Source organism: Thalassophryne amazonica, chromosome 2 (assembly GCF_902500255.1).
Source record: "Thalassophryne amazonica chromosome 2, fThaAma1.1, whole genome shotgun sequence".
Lineage (NCBI taxonomy): Eukaryota > Metazoa > Chordata > Actinopteri > Batrachoidiformes > Batrachoididae > Thalassophryne > Thalassophryne amazonica.
Genome location: NC_047104.1, coordinates 84,710,130 through 84,729,914, shown reverse-complemented (window position 1 = coordinate 84,729,914; position 19,785 = coordinate 84,710,130). Strand labels below are relative to the sequence as shown.

The window sequence follows — 19,785 nt, the reverse complement described above, 5'->3', positions numbered from 1 at the left end:
TTGAATTTTAACACCAAGATCGCTTCTGGTAGCATCAAAAGGGACAACAGACCCAAATAATGAGCCCGCACTTCTGTCTTTGAACACAGACAGATCGCAACGGATTCTGGATAAAATGTGCCTCTTCTGCTAAACACTGATTGGTTGAGTCATTCATTATGTAAACCAACATGTTATTGTGACGTGTGTCGTGTGTTGGTGTTTACAGATAAATGTGCTTTTGTAAAATATTCCATTTTTTTATTTTGTAGAAACAGGAATTTTTATGGAGCTCTGGAAGTGTCATTGCAAAATGTTTTGCATGTGGAAAGGATGTGCGCTCATTTTATTATATTGTGCGCACATTTTATTATATTGTAAAACGTGCACTCAATAGTGTCATGACACATAAATGTTGGTTATTCGCCCTATTGACGTTTCAAATCCCGCAAAACCTCAGACAGGTCGCCATGCTGCAAGATCTCAGTAACATTGAGAACTGCACTGAGACGCTCTGATCACATTGCACTTTAACTGCTGCACACAGACAACACCATTAACATCGCAACATAAATCTATTTTTATATTGTGCCTAAAACTCTCGGGAATATATTCTCTGGGTTTATAGACATTGTTATTGTGTTTGTTTTATGTAAACATGCGAGAATCACAGGCTGTTTCTCCGTTATTTTCAATGGTAGCTGCTGTGAGCTATGTTCGCTTCCTGTTCATGTCGTTCTGGGGGAAAGTGAAGTTTGCTCTTTAATGTCTTGATTATTGTTTTTTACAACGCTGTTTGTCCTCTTTGTTCGAGACTAATATATATAATATGTCTGAAATTTGGTTTGCGTTTATTAAATTCCATGCAGATTAAACATAACAGACATGGATTATTTGTTATAATTGTTTAGCAAGTTTTCAGGGTATCATGGAGCAGTCTCTTATTAATGTGATGAAAAGCATAAAAAATTACATTTTTGTAGCATAATATTCATTTATCATAGTTGAATCAATCATAGTTGATTATATGTTGTTTGACTGCAGCGACTCTGGCATTATGGGATACGTCAATAAGTCGAATGAACACTACTGGCCAGTAGATGGCAGTAGAGACCTTGAAAACTTGCCAAAATAAAATTCCAGATAATCCGTGTCTGCTACATTTAAGATGTGTGGAATTTAATAAATGCATAATAACAACATCTATAAACCCAGAGAATATATTCACGAGAGTTTTAAGCACTAGAGTTTAATGCTGTTGTCCATAGAGCCTGATCAGAGTGTTTCAAATGCATTTCTCATGTTGTGAACATACTGAGATTACCCTATCCTACCCATAATGCACTGATGGGCGCAGCATATATCCACACTAAAACCTTAAAAATTAGTGCATTACTTTAAAACTAAAACATATATCTGATATTTTCACTTTATAAAACTTCAGACATGACAATTTAAATAACTTGTCTGAAATTAGTTTGGTTAAAAGTTGAACCATAAGTTAAAAATGTATGCCTCTGGATGACTTGGGTGATATTGCCCTCATTTCAGTATGGGGTTAAGAGAAATTATTATTTTTTTTTGGGGGGGGGGGGGGGGCAGTTCTCCTTTGTCTGCAGAGGATAGAGCGGTTTCTTCTTAAAGCAGCTCTCCTCTGTTTTGCAGAGGGTAGAACTACACATCAGCTACGAAACATTTAGCAGGTAGGTGCTCAACTGATTTTAAGTTTTATAAATATTTGTAGCTGTTCAGCTTTATTTACCATGCTATCGGTCTAAAAATTATCGGACAAAAATTTATCGCAAGATAATTAGTCCGATAATGTTTTTTAAATCGGATTATTGGAACTGTGCCCACCACTGGTGCTACAACATGGACAATTGCTATTTAGGTGAAAGACAGTAGGTGGCAGACGTGAGGGAATGATTCTGTACACAAAGCATCAAAGAGCACTGTATTATATCATAATGTGTAAGCAGCATCCACCATAGCTCCAAGTAGAAGCACTTGAGCACCACAGTCCAGCAACACCTCCCGATGTGTTCCCATTCCTAGCAGACAATTCCCTATCACTGTTCACCAAACATCTCATCTTGGTGCTCCCCACCAGTGAACCCAAGGATGAAGAAAACAAGCGTTAAAATGTTGTACAAACCAGGCTTATTAAAGTTTAGCTTTTTTCACCAACATTTTTTTTCTTTAATTTGGTTACTAATTATTGTTTTCAGTTTAGTTTCATTGTAGCTTGATTGCTGATGTTAAAGTGGCCATGCACATCCCTGTGTGTACCAGCAGAGTATATGCACATCTTGAATCAACCTATGTAAGGCATATCAGAATACTGAGGCATATAAATACTGCCTCTTCTCATTAAAAATTTTTACTATAATGTATGAAAATGTAACGCCTAAGAAATTGCATATACTTGTGTGTATTATTCAGCTGAATTCATACATATCCCACGTATTCCTCTGCTGGGAGGTAGAGGCAACGTCAACAACAACAATATAGCAGATCATCTGAATTAAAAAAAAATGCAGTAAGTCATCCTTCACTTGTTATTTTTATTATAAGGCTAAATCTAAACCCATCCCTAACCAAAATGCACATATATGTTCCTGAAAGTTAAATGCAAAACATGCATTGCATGTCTGTGGACATCCAAAAGAATATTCAGAAAAAAATCACACTCAACTTTATGTCACATTAAACATGTCATTAGAGTATATTGATAAATAGCAACCTCTGCTTATAATCTGTGGCACTTTCCGCTGCTTCACAACAGACATGTAGCATCTCCATCAAATTAAACAGAGGAGAACATAAATATACAGAGTAGTGTGTTGTCAAAACATGTTTGTGAGCTGGAGCTCAGTGAGTGTATTTGACTTTCTCCAATAATTAAATAAAACTAAGATATCAGGCTCAACAGACAAAAAGAAGAAAAGAGAGGGGGAGAGGTGGAAGACAAAATGGAAGTGAAACAGAGAGATGATTAAGGTTGTATTTTAATTAGAGAGACAGCAGATGGAAGCCAGTGAATTAATGACAAGAGTACAGAGGTGTGAGGTAGCGCAGGAAGAAAGACAACAGAGAAGAAGCTAATCTTTTGTTAATTAGATAAAGAGAGTGAGAGAACCAAAAGAAAAGAGGCGCTTATATAAGTCAACAGAGCAGAGCTCCTCTCTAGTCAGACGAATAACTAATGAGTTCCACATTGATGATAGCAGTTGTAGCTGTTCACCTCCATTCGACCAGTGTCTGCAAAACAAGGATGAGTCACAATGTGTGAACGTAAACAACTCTTAGGCTCACATAGAATTATGTGCCATTTGAGCTGGAAAAAAAATAAAACTATATATATATATATATATATATATATATATATATATATATATATATATATATATATATATATATAAAAGTGAGGAAAATAAGTATTTGAACACCCTGCGATTTTGCAAGTTCTCCCACTTAGAAATCATGGAGGGGTCTGAAGTTTTCATCTTAGGTGCATGTCCACTGTGAGAGACATAATCTAAAAAAAAACAAAACAATAACATACAAATAAATTATTAAAAAATCATACATTGTGATTTCCAGACTTTTTTTTTTTTAGATTATGTCTCTCACAGTGGACATGCACCTAAGATGAAAATTTCAGACCCCTCCATGATTTCTAAGAGGGAGAACTTGCAAAACTTCAAATACTTATTTTCGTCACTGTGTATATATATATATATATATATATATATATATATATATATATATATATATATATATATATATATATATATATATCACTAAAGGGTGAAAGTAGTATTTCACAGCTTTAAAATATTCAGTCAGTAGTACATACTCACTGTGTGAATCAACAATTTTAATCTTGGTATCAAAATAGCATTGATCTAGCATCCAATTAATCAATACTTTGATAAAGAATTAACAGTCATGTTTGATTTTTTTTTTTTTTTATCTATCAGAGGTCTGTGGCAATTGGTGGCATTAGGGATCCATCCATCCATCCATCCATCCATCTCGGACTGGGACATTTGAGGGTCTATGTGGTATCTGTTTGAGATCCAGAGCCTGCTTATGGGTTGGTTGATAGTCACAAGACACTGTGATGGGAACACTGACTTGTGGTCTAATGTACTTGGAACCTGCTCTTCAACTCTCGGTTCCTTTTGAACATCAATAGTGGTGATCATTAACTCTATATGAATATGGTTGCTTCAATTCAAACTTTCTGTTTCTGCATGATTAACAATTACTTGTTATGCTTTTGTTTTATTTTGTTGTTTTGTTTTTGCTACTATGGCCAAAGCAGATGGTTACCCAGAGTTGGTGTGCTTGCGATTTCTTCATGAACTCAATATACACCTGAGGTGTTTTTCTCTCAGCACTGTTGGCAATGTATTTGCTCCTGAGGTGGGTAAGGTTTAAGCCTTACCGATGTGTAGCACCTTGGGGTGACCTATGTTGTGATTTGGCATGGTGCAAATTAACTGAATTGTTTTATTTGTGATCTGTTTTATTAATATGCTTTTAACTTCATCAAATCAGAACTGTGCTTTCAATTACTAATTAGCTTTGCTAGTTTTAATAAATTCTAATAAAACTACTAGTTGTACTTCTGTAACTAATACTACTGTTAAAATGATTAGTACTAGATATAGATGTACTACCACAACTCATCCATATGTAGCCTGTTTATTGGTCAGTAGGAGGGAACGTTTCAACACACCCAATGATGAAATTACATATGTTGAGAAAACATTCTTGAATGAATTACCTCTAAATTCAATGGCAAACCCAGACATGCCGAGTGAAGCATCCGATCTGAATGCCAGGAAGAGACTGTTTCCACTGCTCTCAATTCGATCTGGGGCCTGGTTGCCTTGGAGACTTGCTAGTAAAGGCCCATTAGAGTTTTCGCCCTCATAGATGTGCAAGAAGTCATAACTGGGCTCCATGTTGAAACTGTATTAATACAGCAACACAAAGACACAAAAAAGATGGAGGCATTAAACAAGGAATTAAGTCACATAAACTTTGAACATGTTTGGGAGTGTACCCTATAAAATACAGTGAAGAGATAGATAGATAGATAGATAGATAGATAGATAGATAGATAGATAGATAGATAGATAGATAGATAGATAGATAGATAGATAGATAGATAGATAGATAGATAGATAGATAGATAGATAGATAGATAGATAGATAGATAGATAGATAGATAGATAGATAGATAGATAGATAGATAGATAGATAGATAGATAGATAGATAGATAGAGACTGTGAGGCAGGGCACTTCAGCACAGAAATTGAAACAGTTTATTTCAAATTGTTTAACAGTGGTTATGTTCTAAAACTCAAAAAACATAGTGACAAGTACAAAGACGCCTGAGGAAAGGATCTGAAGGATCTGGCATGAATGTAACAGAAGTAGTCACTTTTTTGTTCTCTTCTGTGTCTTTATCATCAGGTGTGCTTAACTAACATGTCTTATGGAATGAGCATATTTGCCAGTTGCATTCATTTTCAAAGTCAAAGTCTGGCAGCATGCAAAGCCACTGCCATTTCTTTTACATTTTATTAAAAAAGAAAGTATCTCAAAACAAATTATTATTATTATTATTATTATTATTATTATTATTATTATTATTATTATTATTATTATTATTATTATTATTATTATTATTACCACTTATCCAGGGCTGCTGGATCACAGTGGCAGCAGATTGAAATTAGCCAACCTCTCTTTCTCCCAAGCTATATCCTCCATCTGCTTATACACACACACACACACACACACACACACACACACACACACACACACACACACACATATATATATATATATATATATATATATATATATATACCTCCAGTGTGTTCTGGGTCAATGAGAAGAGATCCCACTCCTCTCATTTAGATCTGCCCAGAACCTTCCCAAAGGGAGGTGCCCAAATACCCGCAGTGAGATGCCTGAACAATGTCAACTGCCTCTCTCGAATGCACAGAAACTGCAGTTCTACTCTGACCTTCTTGGTCTCTCAGGTATCATACATCCCTAAACAAACAAGAACATATGTCTACGGAACTCCTTCTTGTGGTCGTGACAGACAGTTCATGAATATGGGCTACAATGATGATGGTCACAAATTGAGTGACGTGAATGTTTTGTGATGCGTGTCTAAGGTCTATTTGTTGTCATGAGGGTGCAAAGCTGAGTTCTGGGCACAAGGATTTGCTGTACTTATTAAGCATGGACATGCTGTAATCTTGACATGAATTCAGTCTCTCTTTCCCATTAAAATGAAGAGTGCTCCACAGTGAAAGGATTTCTGCCAAGTTAATGGATTAGGACTAACATACTGCTCAATGTTTTGAGCAGTATGTTAGGGCCCTGTCCCACTGGGGAGAGGATTAATTGTGCATAAATTGAGTACACAAATTGCGGGCATTCGTTGTCGTCCGCAACAAAAATGGCCACAAATGACAAATGTCCCAGTATGAATTACGGGTATATTAATAATATATAGCAAATATATGATGAACAATCACGGTTATATAACACATGTAGTGAGGAAACTGATCGGACACATTAAGATTATCACGGCAGTATTACGGGTGTATTATGAATGCATCACGCACGTGTTGCGCGTGCACAGCATCTGCATTGCGGTCATAAAATAAGCGCACTCGCTCCTTTCGGCATCACTACTCACACCAACAATACACCAATACAGCCTCTGGAACATTTGCTGGACTTTACAAGTTGATCACCGAGTTAATGTTCATGTTGTCATGTGAGGGTTAACTGTTCATGAGTTTGGGGAGCGGGAGGGGGGGAGCTGCTCGGGGTGTGAGACAGTGTTTTTTTTTTGAGATTGTTACAGTTGTGGGTAAACAGCAACTCTTTGTTGGTGTTAAATAAAAGTCCTGGATTGCAGCAGCTGTTACGTCGTTGTGGATTTACACAGCCGGACCGGCACTGACCGACAGGTATGTCGCTTTCTGCCACATATAGTACTTTGGGTTTACGTGACGTGTTTGTTATGCATTCACAGATTGTCCGCAAATCAGCTGCAAAGCAGATGTAATAAAAAATGCTTTATTTGTGGCCAATCTGTATGCATTTGCTACAACTTATTTTAGTTTGTGATGTGGACATGATGGGCACGATATATGTCTGTTTTACACACTGTCCCGGTCCGCTGCCAAGCCGCAAATCCCCGTCAGTTGCGGACATCAGTGGTTAACAGCAGATATACAGCGCATAGAGTGAGTATGTATTGTTTATGAATTGAGTATATATGGAGTATGTAAGGCGGATGTCGTCCGCATTCAGATTTTTGAACAGCTCAAAAATCCTGGCTGTGGACATGCGTGCCTCTGAGGATGATCACGGATGTGTTCGTATGACGGCCGATTCATACAGGCATGTTACGCGGATATTGCGGATGTTTGGTGAATATGGGCCAATTTTGTGCGCAATCCATACGCAAATCCTCCTCAACGCCAGTGGGACAGGGCCCTTAGTCTGTTTTGAGCAGTATGTTAGTCTGCAGGATGTTAGTCCAGTCGGCCGCACAAAACTGGAAAACGGGAAAATGGCTATGAGTTTTGTTTTGTTTAATGAGAGATGTCTTCTTTTCTTTGTTGTTGTATGTATGTGTGGTTTTGCACACAAACTGGCATTGCGCTTACGAGGTTCTGCATACAAACTGCATCTTGACTTGAATTTACCATAGGATTCATGGAGTGTTGCAGCAGAATTGATTTTGTTATCGGATATGAGCCTCAGTAAGCTTTCACTTGCAATGGTTATCTCATTTTCTGTGGGCGTGGTGTTTACCGGGTTTTGCGCCTGAATTCTTCATATATACTCTCTCCATGAGCACTTAAGAACTATACACTAAATTCTTCTGGCAGAAGTGCCCAATAAAAAAACTATCAATGTAATGTGAAAATATAACGCAACACTAAAATACCCTCAGCTATATGAACATAAAAATAGGAACAAAATGTGACCATTTGACCTCTTAAAATAGGTCAAGGTTAGCTACGTATAACCAGCAATGTAAGTTTTAAATTACATTTCATGTAATTTTTATTAATTTACTTAAGGGAAGAGGAACTCAACCTTTTACTTGTTATGAATGTGCATTTTAGTTCAAATGTTTAGCTTTTGTTGTGTGTACATATCTATAGGTATACAGTTGCTGTTTACATTAATTATTCTGATCTTATTGTCTTGTACTTGCTTAATTGGTACCCCAGTGCAAACTATGAGGTCTGTGATAAAAAAAAGCGGTCCTTTTTATTTTTTTCAAAAAATAAATGGATTTGATTCATATGTTTTTACGTCAGACAAGCTTGAACCTTCGTGCGCATGCGTGAGTTTTTTCACGCGTGTCGGTGACGTCATTCGCCTGTGGGCAGGCTTTGACTGAGGAGTGCTTCACCCCGCCCGTCGGAATCTCTTTGTCTGAGACGCTGCTGGAGACGGTGTCCGTTGCTTTATCAAAAAATTTTTCAGGACCTGTGATGGATATCCGAGTGGACACTATTCGAGAAATTCAGGTGGTTTTCGGTGAAAAGTTTAACGGCTGATGAGAGATTGTGGAGCCCACAAAGCGGATCGGCGCGGCGCGGTCGGAGGTGGCGTCCGTCTGGCTGTTTCGAGCTGAAAACATCCTAATTTAAGGCTCTGTTCACCCAGGTCGTCATCAGAGAACAGAGAAGTTTCAGAAGAGGTCGGCATTAGGAGTTTACCCGGACATTCCACTGTTAAAGGAGATTTTGTAATGAAAGAACGTGTGGGCAAATTCGCCGAGTCAGTTCTGTGACGACGACGCAAATCCGTCTGCGCCGCGACAGGAAAAACACCTCTGTGTTGAAAACCATTTGTAAAATTCAGGCAGCTTTTGATGGCTTTCAACAAGTGAGTATCTGAGAAATTGTTTAACAGCTGGGCATGTTCCAACTTGTCCATTAAGGTTTCCAACGGAGGTGTTTTTCCAGTGCTGACCCCCCGCGGTCGGGTCCGGCCCGACATGCGAATCTGCCCGCACGTTCTTTCATTACAAAATCTCCTTTAACAGTGGAATGTCCGCATAAACTCCTCATGCCAACCTCTTCTGAAACGTCTCTGTTCTCTGACGACTTACTGGGTCAACAGAGCCTGAAATGTGGAAGTTTTCAGCTTGCAACAGCGAGACGACGAAAAATGAAAGACCACAGAGTTCTAGATCAACTGACTGTTTGGGGTATCAATGGAAAGGGGACAGATAGCTTCAGCTCTCTCATTATGTGTCAAATAATGTCAAGATAAAAAGATAAAGATAGTATTTAGTATTTAGTTTAGTATTTATCATGATTGTTCTGAATTTGTATTTTTTCACCATCTGTTGACTTATACTTGGAAATTGTGTTAAATTAATAAAAGCAAAAATAATTTCTCAAGTTCAAACTCAAGTGCAGAACATCTTAAATCCTCATTCATGAAGAAAACAATGCTAATGAGGTAATAATGATTTGTTTGTTGTAAATCAGTCATTTGATATGGACATCAATGGCAAAGACCAATGTTTAAAGTGCTGCTCTTGAAGTTAATGGTCATTAAATACTGTACAATGAGACTATCTGAAGCAGACAAATATGGGTTTTATGGTACTTAACAACTTAACAAGAAGTTAACTCTAACTTTAGTCTGTTCTTATGAGGAAGGAAATCTCAGCCAGTGAATACAAAGGTCATTATTCTCATTATGTCACTGAAAATAAATAGGAGATTAAATAAGAGACATTTTGATATCAGTCTGGATTATTTTACAGAAAAAATCCCACATTTTCAGTCATTACCTTTTAGCGCTGCCATTATAAACTCATTTTAATGTGCAAGCTCAAATTAGCATTATATGATTCTACAAAGTCTCAGTTCAGTGGAGATTCCTAAATGGGCCACTGATTTTATTCAAAAGCTGGTCCAAAGTCTGATTAATTAATGAGTCAATGAAAATCTACGTCAAGTAGCTATAAGAAACATAATTACTTGAATGAAATACTGAGAGAAGCAATGACAAATGAGATACTGACATCCAACATTCACACAAAATCAATACAATTTAAAAACTAAATAAAAATGGTCTGACTTTTACAATGAATTATCTCTTTAGCTGACAAACATGAAACCAAAACTGGGTCATTTTTCCTCCATTGGCAATTTGAAGAAAATGTTTTGCTTTGATCTCCATTTAGATATGTTAAACTACAGACTTCAGTTTTCCGGTAACACTTTACTTGATGGGATCATCATAAAAGTGATAAGACACTGTCATAAATGTTACATGACAAAGTCATGAATGTGTCATAAACATTATGTCAATGTCATAAATGTTTATGACTGCTGTCATGAAGTGTCATTTGGTTTTCTGTAATTACAGGTTGACTTTTTTTGGGTTGTCTTGATTATGACAACTTGACATTAATCAAAGTGATGTTACCAGATAAAGTGTTTGACATGAGAACTTGGCATTAAATTTGTTTGGGATGTCCTTATTATGACAACTTGACATAAACAAAATACACATGTATTTGTGTCTTTATGGCAATTTGACATAATGACTATTAGGTCGCACTTTATAATAACTACACCTTATTTAGCCTTCATTATGCATGAATAAATACATAATGAATTAGTAACAAATAATTAATTAAGAATGGCTCATACTTAATAAGTAATTAACTAATACATTTAATTAATGCTAGACATGTATTAATGATTAGGAAATTTCCCCTTCCCCCTTGGAAGGGTTTCCCCCTTCCAAGATGGCGCCACGTGAAGGCGCCCTGGTATTCTGGTGCTCCCTGTTTTGTCTGTTTTTGTGCGTGAATCGTGTGTCATCGTGGCCCTACATCCGCGAGGAGCTTCTAAACATCAAATCATCAACACCCACGGACATTACGCCAGTTTTTTTAGTGCCTGCAGCTGAACTGGTTCACTTTTTGGCCAAAAAAGTGAGACGACGGCGGAGAGGGAAACGAGCTGGAGCTCTTGTGCGCCTCAGATGAAGGGGCACGCGCATGCCCCTACCTGGGATATTTCTCTCCAACGTCCGCTCACTCCACAACAAGATGGATGAGCTGGCACAGCTGATGAAGAAGAATAGAGATTTCTCCTCATCTTGTGTACTGTGCTTCACGGAGACGTGGTTAAATGCACAGACACCGGACTGCGCGCTCCAACTAGAGGGATTCCAACTCCTCCGCGCAGACAGAGACCGAGCACTCTCTGGTGGAAAAACTAGAGGGGGAGGACTCTGCTTCTATATCAACAACGCCTGGTGCTCCGATGTGACTGTGATCTCCCAACACTGCTCTCCCTCTCTGGAATATCTGCTCATAAACTGCAGACCGTTCTGCTCTCCACGTGAGTTGAACTCTTTCATACTCTGCTCTGTGTATATTCCACCGAGCGCGGACGTGCACGAGGCCAAGCGTGCGCTCGCGGATCAGATTATGAGCGTGGAGAGAGACTTTCCGGACTCTCTTGTTATAATTCTCGGTGATTTTAACAAAGGGAATCTCAGTCAGGAATTACCAAAATACAAACAGTTTGTTAAATGCCCAACCAGAGAAGGGAGCACATTAGATCATTGTTACACGACAGTGAGCGGCGCCTACCGCGCGGTGGCCCGTGCAGCTTTGGGACTCTCAGATCACGTGATGGTCCACTTGATACCCACGTACAGACAGAGACTTAAACTCTCTAAACCTGTTGTGAGGACGTCTAAAGTGTGGAGCAATGAAGCTGTAGAGGAGCTACGCGTGTGCTTGGCCACCACGGACTGGGATATGTTTGAGGCTTCAACAGACAGTCTAGATGACTACACGGACACTGTGACGTCATATATTCATTTCTGTGAAGACAGCATCATCCCACAGCGTACCAGGGTGAGATATAACAATGACAAGCCCTGGTTCACACCTAAACTCCAGCAGCTCCGTGAGCAGAAAGAGGTGGCTTTCAGAGAAGGAGACAGAGACAGCTATAGAGGTACAAAGTACAGATTTAGCAAGGAGGTGGCAAAGGCTAAATCCATGTACAGTTCACGTCTACAGCAAAGGTTCTCTGCCAACGACTCGGCCTCTGTGTGGAGGGGGCTGAAAGAGATCACCAACTACAAGCCCAAAGCACCTCGTTCTATTGACGACCTCAAGCTGGCCAACGACCTGAACGTCTTCTATTCACGCTTTGAAGACAAGGACTCACACCTCCCCACCCCCCACACAACTGGATATTCAAACACTGTGGACCTCCCCCCTCTCACTGCTGCCCTCCCCACTCCCCCTGTTGCCCTCTCGGTCCAAGAAGAGGACGTGAGGAGACATTTCAAAAGGCTGAATCCACGTAAGGCCCCGGGCCAAGACTGTGTCTCTCCTGCCACCCTGAGACACTGCACTGATGAGCTGGCCCCAGTCTTCACGGGGATCTTCAACACCTCCCTGGAGTCATGCCATGTTCCAGTCTGTTTCAAGTCCTCAATCATAGTTCCAGTCCCCAAGAAACCACGCGTCACTGGACTTAATGACTACAGGCCTGTGGCTCTCACGTCTGTAGTCATGAAGACCTTCGAACGCCTGGTTTTATCCCACCTGAAGTCCATCACCGACCCCCTCCTGGACCCCCTGCAGTTTTCCTACAGAGCCAACAGGTCTGTAGATGACGCCATAAACCTGGCCCTGCACTCCATCCTGCACCACCTGGACTCCCCAGGAACCTACGCTAGGATCCTGTTTGTGGACTTCAGCACTGCATTCAACACCATCCTTCCGGCTTTGCTCCGGGACAAGCTTTCTCTGCTCCACGTGCCCAACTCCACCTGCAGGTGGATCACAGACTTCCTGATGGACCGGAGTCAGCGTGTGAGGCTGGGAAAAAATGTCTCGAACACTCGGGCTCTCAGCACAGGATCTCCACAGGGCTGTGTCCTTTCCCCTCTGCCCTTCTCCCTCTACACTAACTGCTGCACCTCCAGCCATGACTCTGTAAAGCTCATCAAGTTTGCGGACGACACCACCCTCATCGGACTCATTTCGGGTGGGGATGAGTCTGCCTACAGGAGGGAGGTGGACCGGCTGGCGACCTGGTGCAGCAGCAACAACTTGGAGCTCAACGCCCAGAAAACAGTGGAGATGATCGTGGACTTCAGGAAAGCCACAGCCCCCCCACCCTCCCTCGCCCTCACCAACAGCACCATCACCACTGTGGTCTGTCACCGCTTCCTCAGCACCACCATCACCCAGGACCTCAAGTGGGAGTCAACCATCAGCTCCCTCATCAAGAAGGCCCAGCAGAGGATGTACTTCCTGTGGCAGCTGAAGAAGGCCAAGCTGCCTGTCCAGCTGATGGTGCAGTTCTACACGGCCATCATCGAGTCCATCCTCTGCTCCTCCATCACGGTGTGGTACGCCGGGGCCACAGCCAGGGACAGACACAGACTGCAGCGCATTGTGGCCTCTGCTGAGAAGGTGATCGGCTGTAGCCTTCCATCTCTCCACGACCTGCATGTCTCCAGGACTCTGGGCCGAGCAGGTCGGATCACAGCTGACCCTTCTCACCCTGCACATGGTCTATTCAAACCACTCCCCTCGGGCAGGAGGCTACGGTCCATCCGGACCAGAACCTCCCGCCATAAGAACAGTTTCTTCCCCTCTGCCGTTAGACTCATGAACACCTCATAACTCAGTCACCTTAACTTAACTCTGTCACTTTATCATTTTATCACGGGTCACTTTAGACAATGTACTTTGGTTTTTAACTGCACTCCGCCCACTGCACTGTTTTTTTCTGTTTCTCTGTTTTTCTGTTGCACACAGCCTTTCATATTTCATATTTCTTTTTTTATCTTATATTTTACCTTATTTTGACACATACGTTATATTTTATCTTAGCATTTTATCTCTTCTTAATGTTGCACCATTGTACCGAAGCAAATTCCTAGTCTGTGAATCCTGTTCACTGGCAATGGCAATAAACTTTTTCTGATTCTTCTGATTCTGATGTCTGAATAAATGGGGGAGGTGATGGTCTAGTAGTTAAGGTGTTGGGCTTGAGACCAGAAGATCCTCGGTTCAAATCCCCGCCTGACTGGAACCTTGGGCAAGGTCCCTTGGGCAAGGTCCTTAATCCCCTATTGCTCCCGGTGTGTCATGAGTGCCTTGTATGGCAGCTCCCTGACATCGGGGTGAATGTGAGGCATAATTGTAAGGCGCTTTCAGTGTCTAATGCAGATGGAAAATGCAGTCCATTTACCATTTATCAATTGTGCAATGCATGAATAATTCACACAGTTGCTAATACCGAGCAGGGAGGAGGATGGCAGACGAGCGTGAGTGTGTTCTCGAAGTCCATCCAGCTCAGTTTCCACCATGACCGCAAACTGGAAGTACACTTTTGTCACAGCAAACAGGAAGTACACAGGAAGTACACAAGATGCGAGAACTTTTTTTTTCCCAGAAATGCATAGAAACGCTGTTATATCGTCATGGCAGACACCAGCGAAAGGCTGGCATAGGAATACACTGAGCGAGCCGCATTAGCACCGTAACTCTATAGCTTCGGTCAACGAACCACTGTAAAAAGTCATTGTGTTCCGTTAGGGGTGTTAATATTTGGAATAATTGTCCTGATAATATTAAAATACTTGGTACATTAGTTGGCTTTACAAAAATAATATATTTACCCGTTATAGTCTGAAGGATTAGGTTTACCATTTTTGTCATTGTCTTTGGGATTGTGCACTATTGCTTGTTTGGTTGTGTTTTGAAATTTTAGTGATTGATTAAGTTACACTGTTCATGCACATTTTTTGTATTGTTGTTATGAGTATATATATTTATATATGTATACATTCTTTTTTATGGTATAAGGTGAGGGTATTTATAAGCTTTGCTTCTGCCTTAACCCTTCAGTCACACAGGTTCTCTGTACCTTGTTCTTTTAATGTGTTTTCTTATTGTCTTTATTGTTGTTCATCCATGTGCTGAATAAATAAACTCATTCATTCATTCATTCATTCATTTACTATTCATTCAACCACTCCCTGGTGATTTTACTGCAAAGTGCCTGCATGTGCAGCAGTAAACTGCACAAATTGCCCGTTAAAATGCTGTGGACGCAGGATGTAGAGTTTGTAGTGAAATCTTTTGGAGAACAACACAGATAAAATATGGCTTTTCCTGTGATTCAATTCAATAAGATTCTGTGATTAATGGTAAATCCTTTTCCAATTAATTGAGTCCATGAATGTTTCATATTTTGAGGAAGGAATGTAGTACATTGATTAAGCAGCATAATGTTATGAGTGTACCAAATTTACAAGCAAAGACACATAATGAAGCAAATCAAGATAACTTGATTATTTCAATTAACTTTTGTTCATGATATGATACATATATATATATATTGGTAACATATCATTAGGGTTCAGCCGGACACTCGTCCACACCTATCAGATCGCATCCAGAGCATATGCAGATGACACAGATTGCTGTCAGACAGCCATAAAAGGCACTGCAGACTGCTGGATCTCCAAATGTCTGGCTGGCAAACACAGGACCAGAACACTGTGTTCCTCGCGTGTGCAGTGCAGAGTGCGCGTTTGGGGCTGCAATTATCACTCAGCCGTGTGTGTGTGTGTATGCATAACATTGCATAGGCCACTAAGCCCATGCAAGCGCGCGGAGCGCGGGACACGCCCGCGGGGTGCACATGCGTGCTTGAGCCATTGGACAGCTTCACTCAAAATTTGCTGGCAGTTGGCCATACAGTCCCTCAGACGGTGCGCCTTTCCATGGAACTTTATTTTTTCTTGTTTGCCCACTTCAGGAGCACAACACAACTCTGTACACAGCGATGATTGGATTATCACATGGAATTATTTTTTTCTTTTGGGTGAGATGATTTTAACCGCAGGCTGCTCATCCAAATGCACGCTGTGAAACACTCCTGGACTGCTGTTGGAGGTGAGATTCATGTTTATTAATGGTGGAATGTCCTGGCAGTTCCATGTTATATCTCCTACAGAGTTAGAAGGTGATCATTTATTACAGTGTAAGATCCATTCAATTTCAAGCCTGACATGTGCAATGACGCATAACTGTGCACCACGGAGAGATGCACCTGCCCGTGTTATATGCAGTGATGATGGAGACAATAGTTCACATTATTTATGTCACCCATGGAAAGGAATGGACAAATATCTGTACTGTATAGTCTATTGAGCATATAACAGCCTATTCAGATTTGTGGCAGCGTGCACGCAGTAGCGCGCATGGCTTTCACTTTGATAGCCGCTGTTCACATTCACTGTACGTGATAATAATTCATAATTATCATTGTGATGAAAAGTGCCACATACATTTCAACAGTTCCTTTGCGCACCGGGGGGGGGGCATTATTCTACATGGCATGTGCAGGTCATACCGACAGGCTTTGCCATGGTAGATCTATCCTCATATGCACTCAAATCATTTAGGATCCCATTTTGCTGCCATCAGAATATGTAAATTGCGGTCAGACGGTCCTCAGAGTGCACATGGACCGCTGTCGGATAGGTGTCTCATCTCGACCGCGCCTAGAGAGTTTTGAACATGTGCACCACACTTGGAGCCGCCAGCCAATTTTGACCAACTGTGTTGACTTCCACAGATGGCTGTCAGAAAGTTTTGGAACTGAATTTCGGATGTGTGCCAATTCATAATTCCAACGCCACTCTGCGTGATTCCTACTATGTGTGATGGGGGTATTAACGTAGAAAAATGAGAAAGGGAATTTGAAAGGTCATTGCATTTATGCCATTGCATTTATCATGGACTTGTCATCATTACAGTTTAAATGAAAACATGAACAAAAATAAAAAAAAAAACACACAAAATGTTCAACTATCATCACTGCATTCTATGTGACAATGACATTAGAAGCTTAAGAAATCAAAACATATTCTTACATTTCTGAATTCAACATGGGTGTCTGTGATACATGACACTGGCAGTGCTGAGGGGAACTGAGTATGTGAGATATGATATATATCCCAGTGAGATATGAGTAATTGAGAATAGAAGGGGAAGAAAGTGTCAAAGTACTAAAAGAAAGAAAGGAAATAAATAAAATAGCTAATCATGGCATACATAGATTAGGAGGATACACTAAATGAAAAATAAAAGGAAGGAAATGAGAGAATCAGCTTGGATATTACTCTAAATTTTTGACATTATTCAACTGAATATAGGTTGAAGAGGATTTGCAAATCATTGTCTTCTGTTTTTATTTACATTTCACACAACGTTCCAACTTCATTGGAATTGGGGTTGTACATACAGATCAGTGACTGCAATCCTGGTGTCACTTAGGAGGCTCAACAGAGAGGGCTTTAATATACAACTGTATTTTTCACACAGTTATGAAAAAAATATATGTACGTGTATGATCTGCTCTGATTTTTCTTTATCCTGTCTGTTATACAGGGCTGTGAGAGGAATTCATCAGATTTCATCATGGGGGGAGGGGGGTGTTAGTGTTGTACTCAGTAATCGTGATCGTCACTGAGTTTTTAAAATGCCTATCGCAAAGCATTCTTTTTTTATGACATCAAATCAAATCAATTTTATTTATATAGAGCCGAATCACAACAAACAGTTGCCCCAAGGCGCTTTATATTGTAAGGCAAAAGCCATACAATAATTACAGAAAAACCCCAACGGTCAAAACGACCCCCTGTGAGCAAGCACTTGGCGACAGTGGGAAGGAAAAACAATGACATCATGTAAGTTTTGTAAATCCACGGACACGGATCTGCATAACAGATACAAATCAGTGTCCGCAAACCTGCAGAACTCAGCGGGGAAAAATGGCTCATTCAAAGCGTGGCTGTTATGACAGCTGTCGTAAAGCGGGACTGATTGGGTGCTACGGCGACGCTGTGTGCCTGGCTGCTGCAAGACTCTGTTCTTTAAGCAAAACATAGCATGTGGATATCGTATACTTTTACAGCCATGAAGTTCTTAAAAGAAGAATTTTGCAGCACATCTGTGTCACAGAGTGATGTTGGACAGAGGGAAGATGGCGAGAAACACGGTTTTAAAAAGTTTAACAAGGACAACAATCCATGGAATTGCCGCTGGGTTGAATTTAAGGGCCCCTTCACACATAGTGCGAATACATACAACTCCAGGACGACTCACTGCGAAACAGCTCGTACGATCGAACCACGAAGCATTGCACCGACAGGCAGGCATGCAAGATGCTGGTGCGATGGTTCGTGCACGCAGGAACATAACAGCTTTTCACAGCAGGTGCCCGATGTGGTTACACATGGCCCAGCTGCTGGGAAAAAAAAAAAATACATGCCACCCACAGGACTCGAACCTGCACCTTCCAAAAACTCTGCTTGCCAGTCAGAAACTTTACCACAAAGCTACAATCACAGTCCTGTGAAAGTTGTGGAAACCTGCCTGATGTGGGGAAGGAGATGGATGTATTTAAAATGAAATAAACCCACACACCATATAAAAACACTGCATTTATCAAGCGGGCAATACAAATATGATCCATCTGTTCCTCTGTAGATGACCCATGGTTACAGACTTACAGTCATGAAGAGGCCATTAAATAATGCTGGTTAAATAAAAGAAAAAAAAAAACACCATGGGATTTAAACCCACACACTCTGATTACCAGATGGAAACTTTACCACTGCACTACAATCACTGTCTTGTAACAAAAGCATGAAATGGGTAACATCAACAAGCACATACAGTGGTCCCTCACTATAATGCGGTTCACCTTTCGCGGCCTCGCAGTTTCGCGGATTTTTTTAGTACAATTTTGCATGCTTCTTTTTTTATTTTTTATTTTTTAACAGCGCATTGTGTTCTGCGTCCTTATCAGGTGGCCGGTTGTGGCACCGGTCAGCATCACCACAATTGCTCTCACTGCCTCCGATGTGCTTACTGAGTCTGCGGGCTCAGTAAATGCCACAGCGGGCCACTCACACCGCCTCCCTCTCTGCTGTGCGGAGCTGTGGACAACTCTGGCAACGGGTCCAGAAAAATCCGCAGCACCTGCTGCATGGTCTCAGTAACCGCAGCCACAGAGCTCCATGGCCATGACTTGGATTCTTTGCGGGTCCCGCATCCGTACCCCCGGAAGCAGTGAGCGAAGGGAGAGCACACGCATTGTGTTCTTCATGTGTCTGTTTATAATCTTCTCGCCCAGAAGAAAAAAGAGAGTGTTTCCAGAAAAGTGTTTGAGAAAAGTGTATAAAGTGTGTAGTGAGAGGTTTTACAGCCTTAAAACATCTATAATAATTGTAAAAAAAATAACGCTGACTACTTCACAGATTTAGCCTATTGCGGGTTATTTTTAGAACGTAACTACCGTGATAAATGAGGGACCACTGTAAACGTAGTTTCTAAAAAAAAAAAAAAAAAGCGCTGTGATAACTGACCACACATTGTTTGGTACGGAATATTTCTGCTTATGCATGACTGAAAGTGGCAAATTTGTCCTTGTTGGCTTGTCCTGGTTGTGTGGCATGCCACTCACAGCCCTCACGGCCCGACATGCGTGTCCTGTCAGATGTGACAGTCAGATCGCCTGCTGTGTGTCCAAACGGACTGACGGCCCATCCTTCCTCCCATTGCAAAAGCGATATATGTTTTATGTATTTCCACACAAGCACACGCATGCGCCTGTCTGTCAAAACACGGGACGTGTGCTGCAGCTGTGATG

General features: G+C 40.9%; 1 protein-coding gene across 1 annotated transcript in view; it reads right to left on the bottom strand.

Moving 5' to 3' along the window:
* LOC117503844 (CUB and sushi domain-containing protein 1-like) overlaps positions 1-19,785 on the bottom strand; it is a 2,069,078-nt gene that overhangs the window by 470,452 nt on the left and 1,578,841 nt on the right. The window contains exon 31 of the mRNA XM_034163109.1: positions 4,775-4,962. Within this exon, the coding sequence (XP_034019000.1) occupies positions 4,775-4,962 (188 nt within the window). The remainder of the gene's footprint in view (positions 1-4,774; positions 4,963-19,785) is intronic.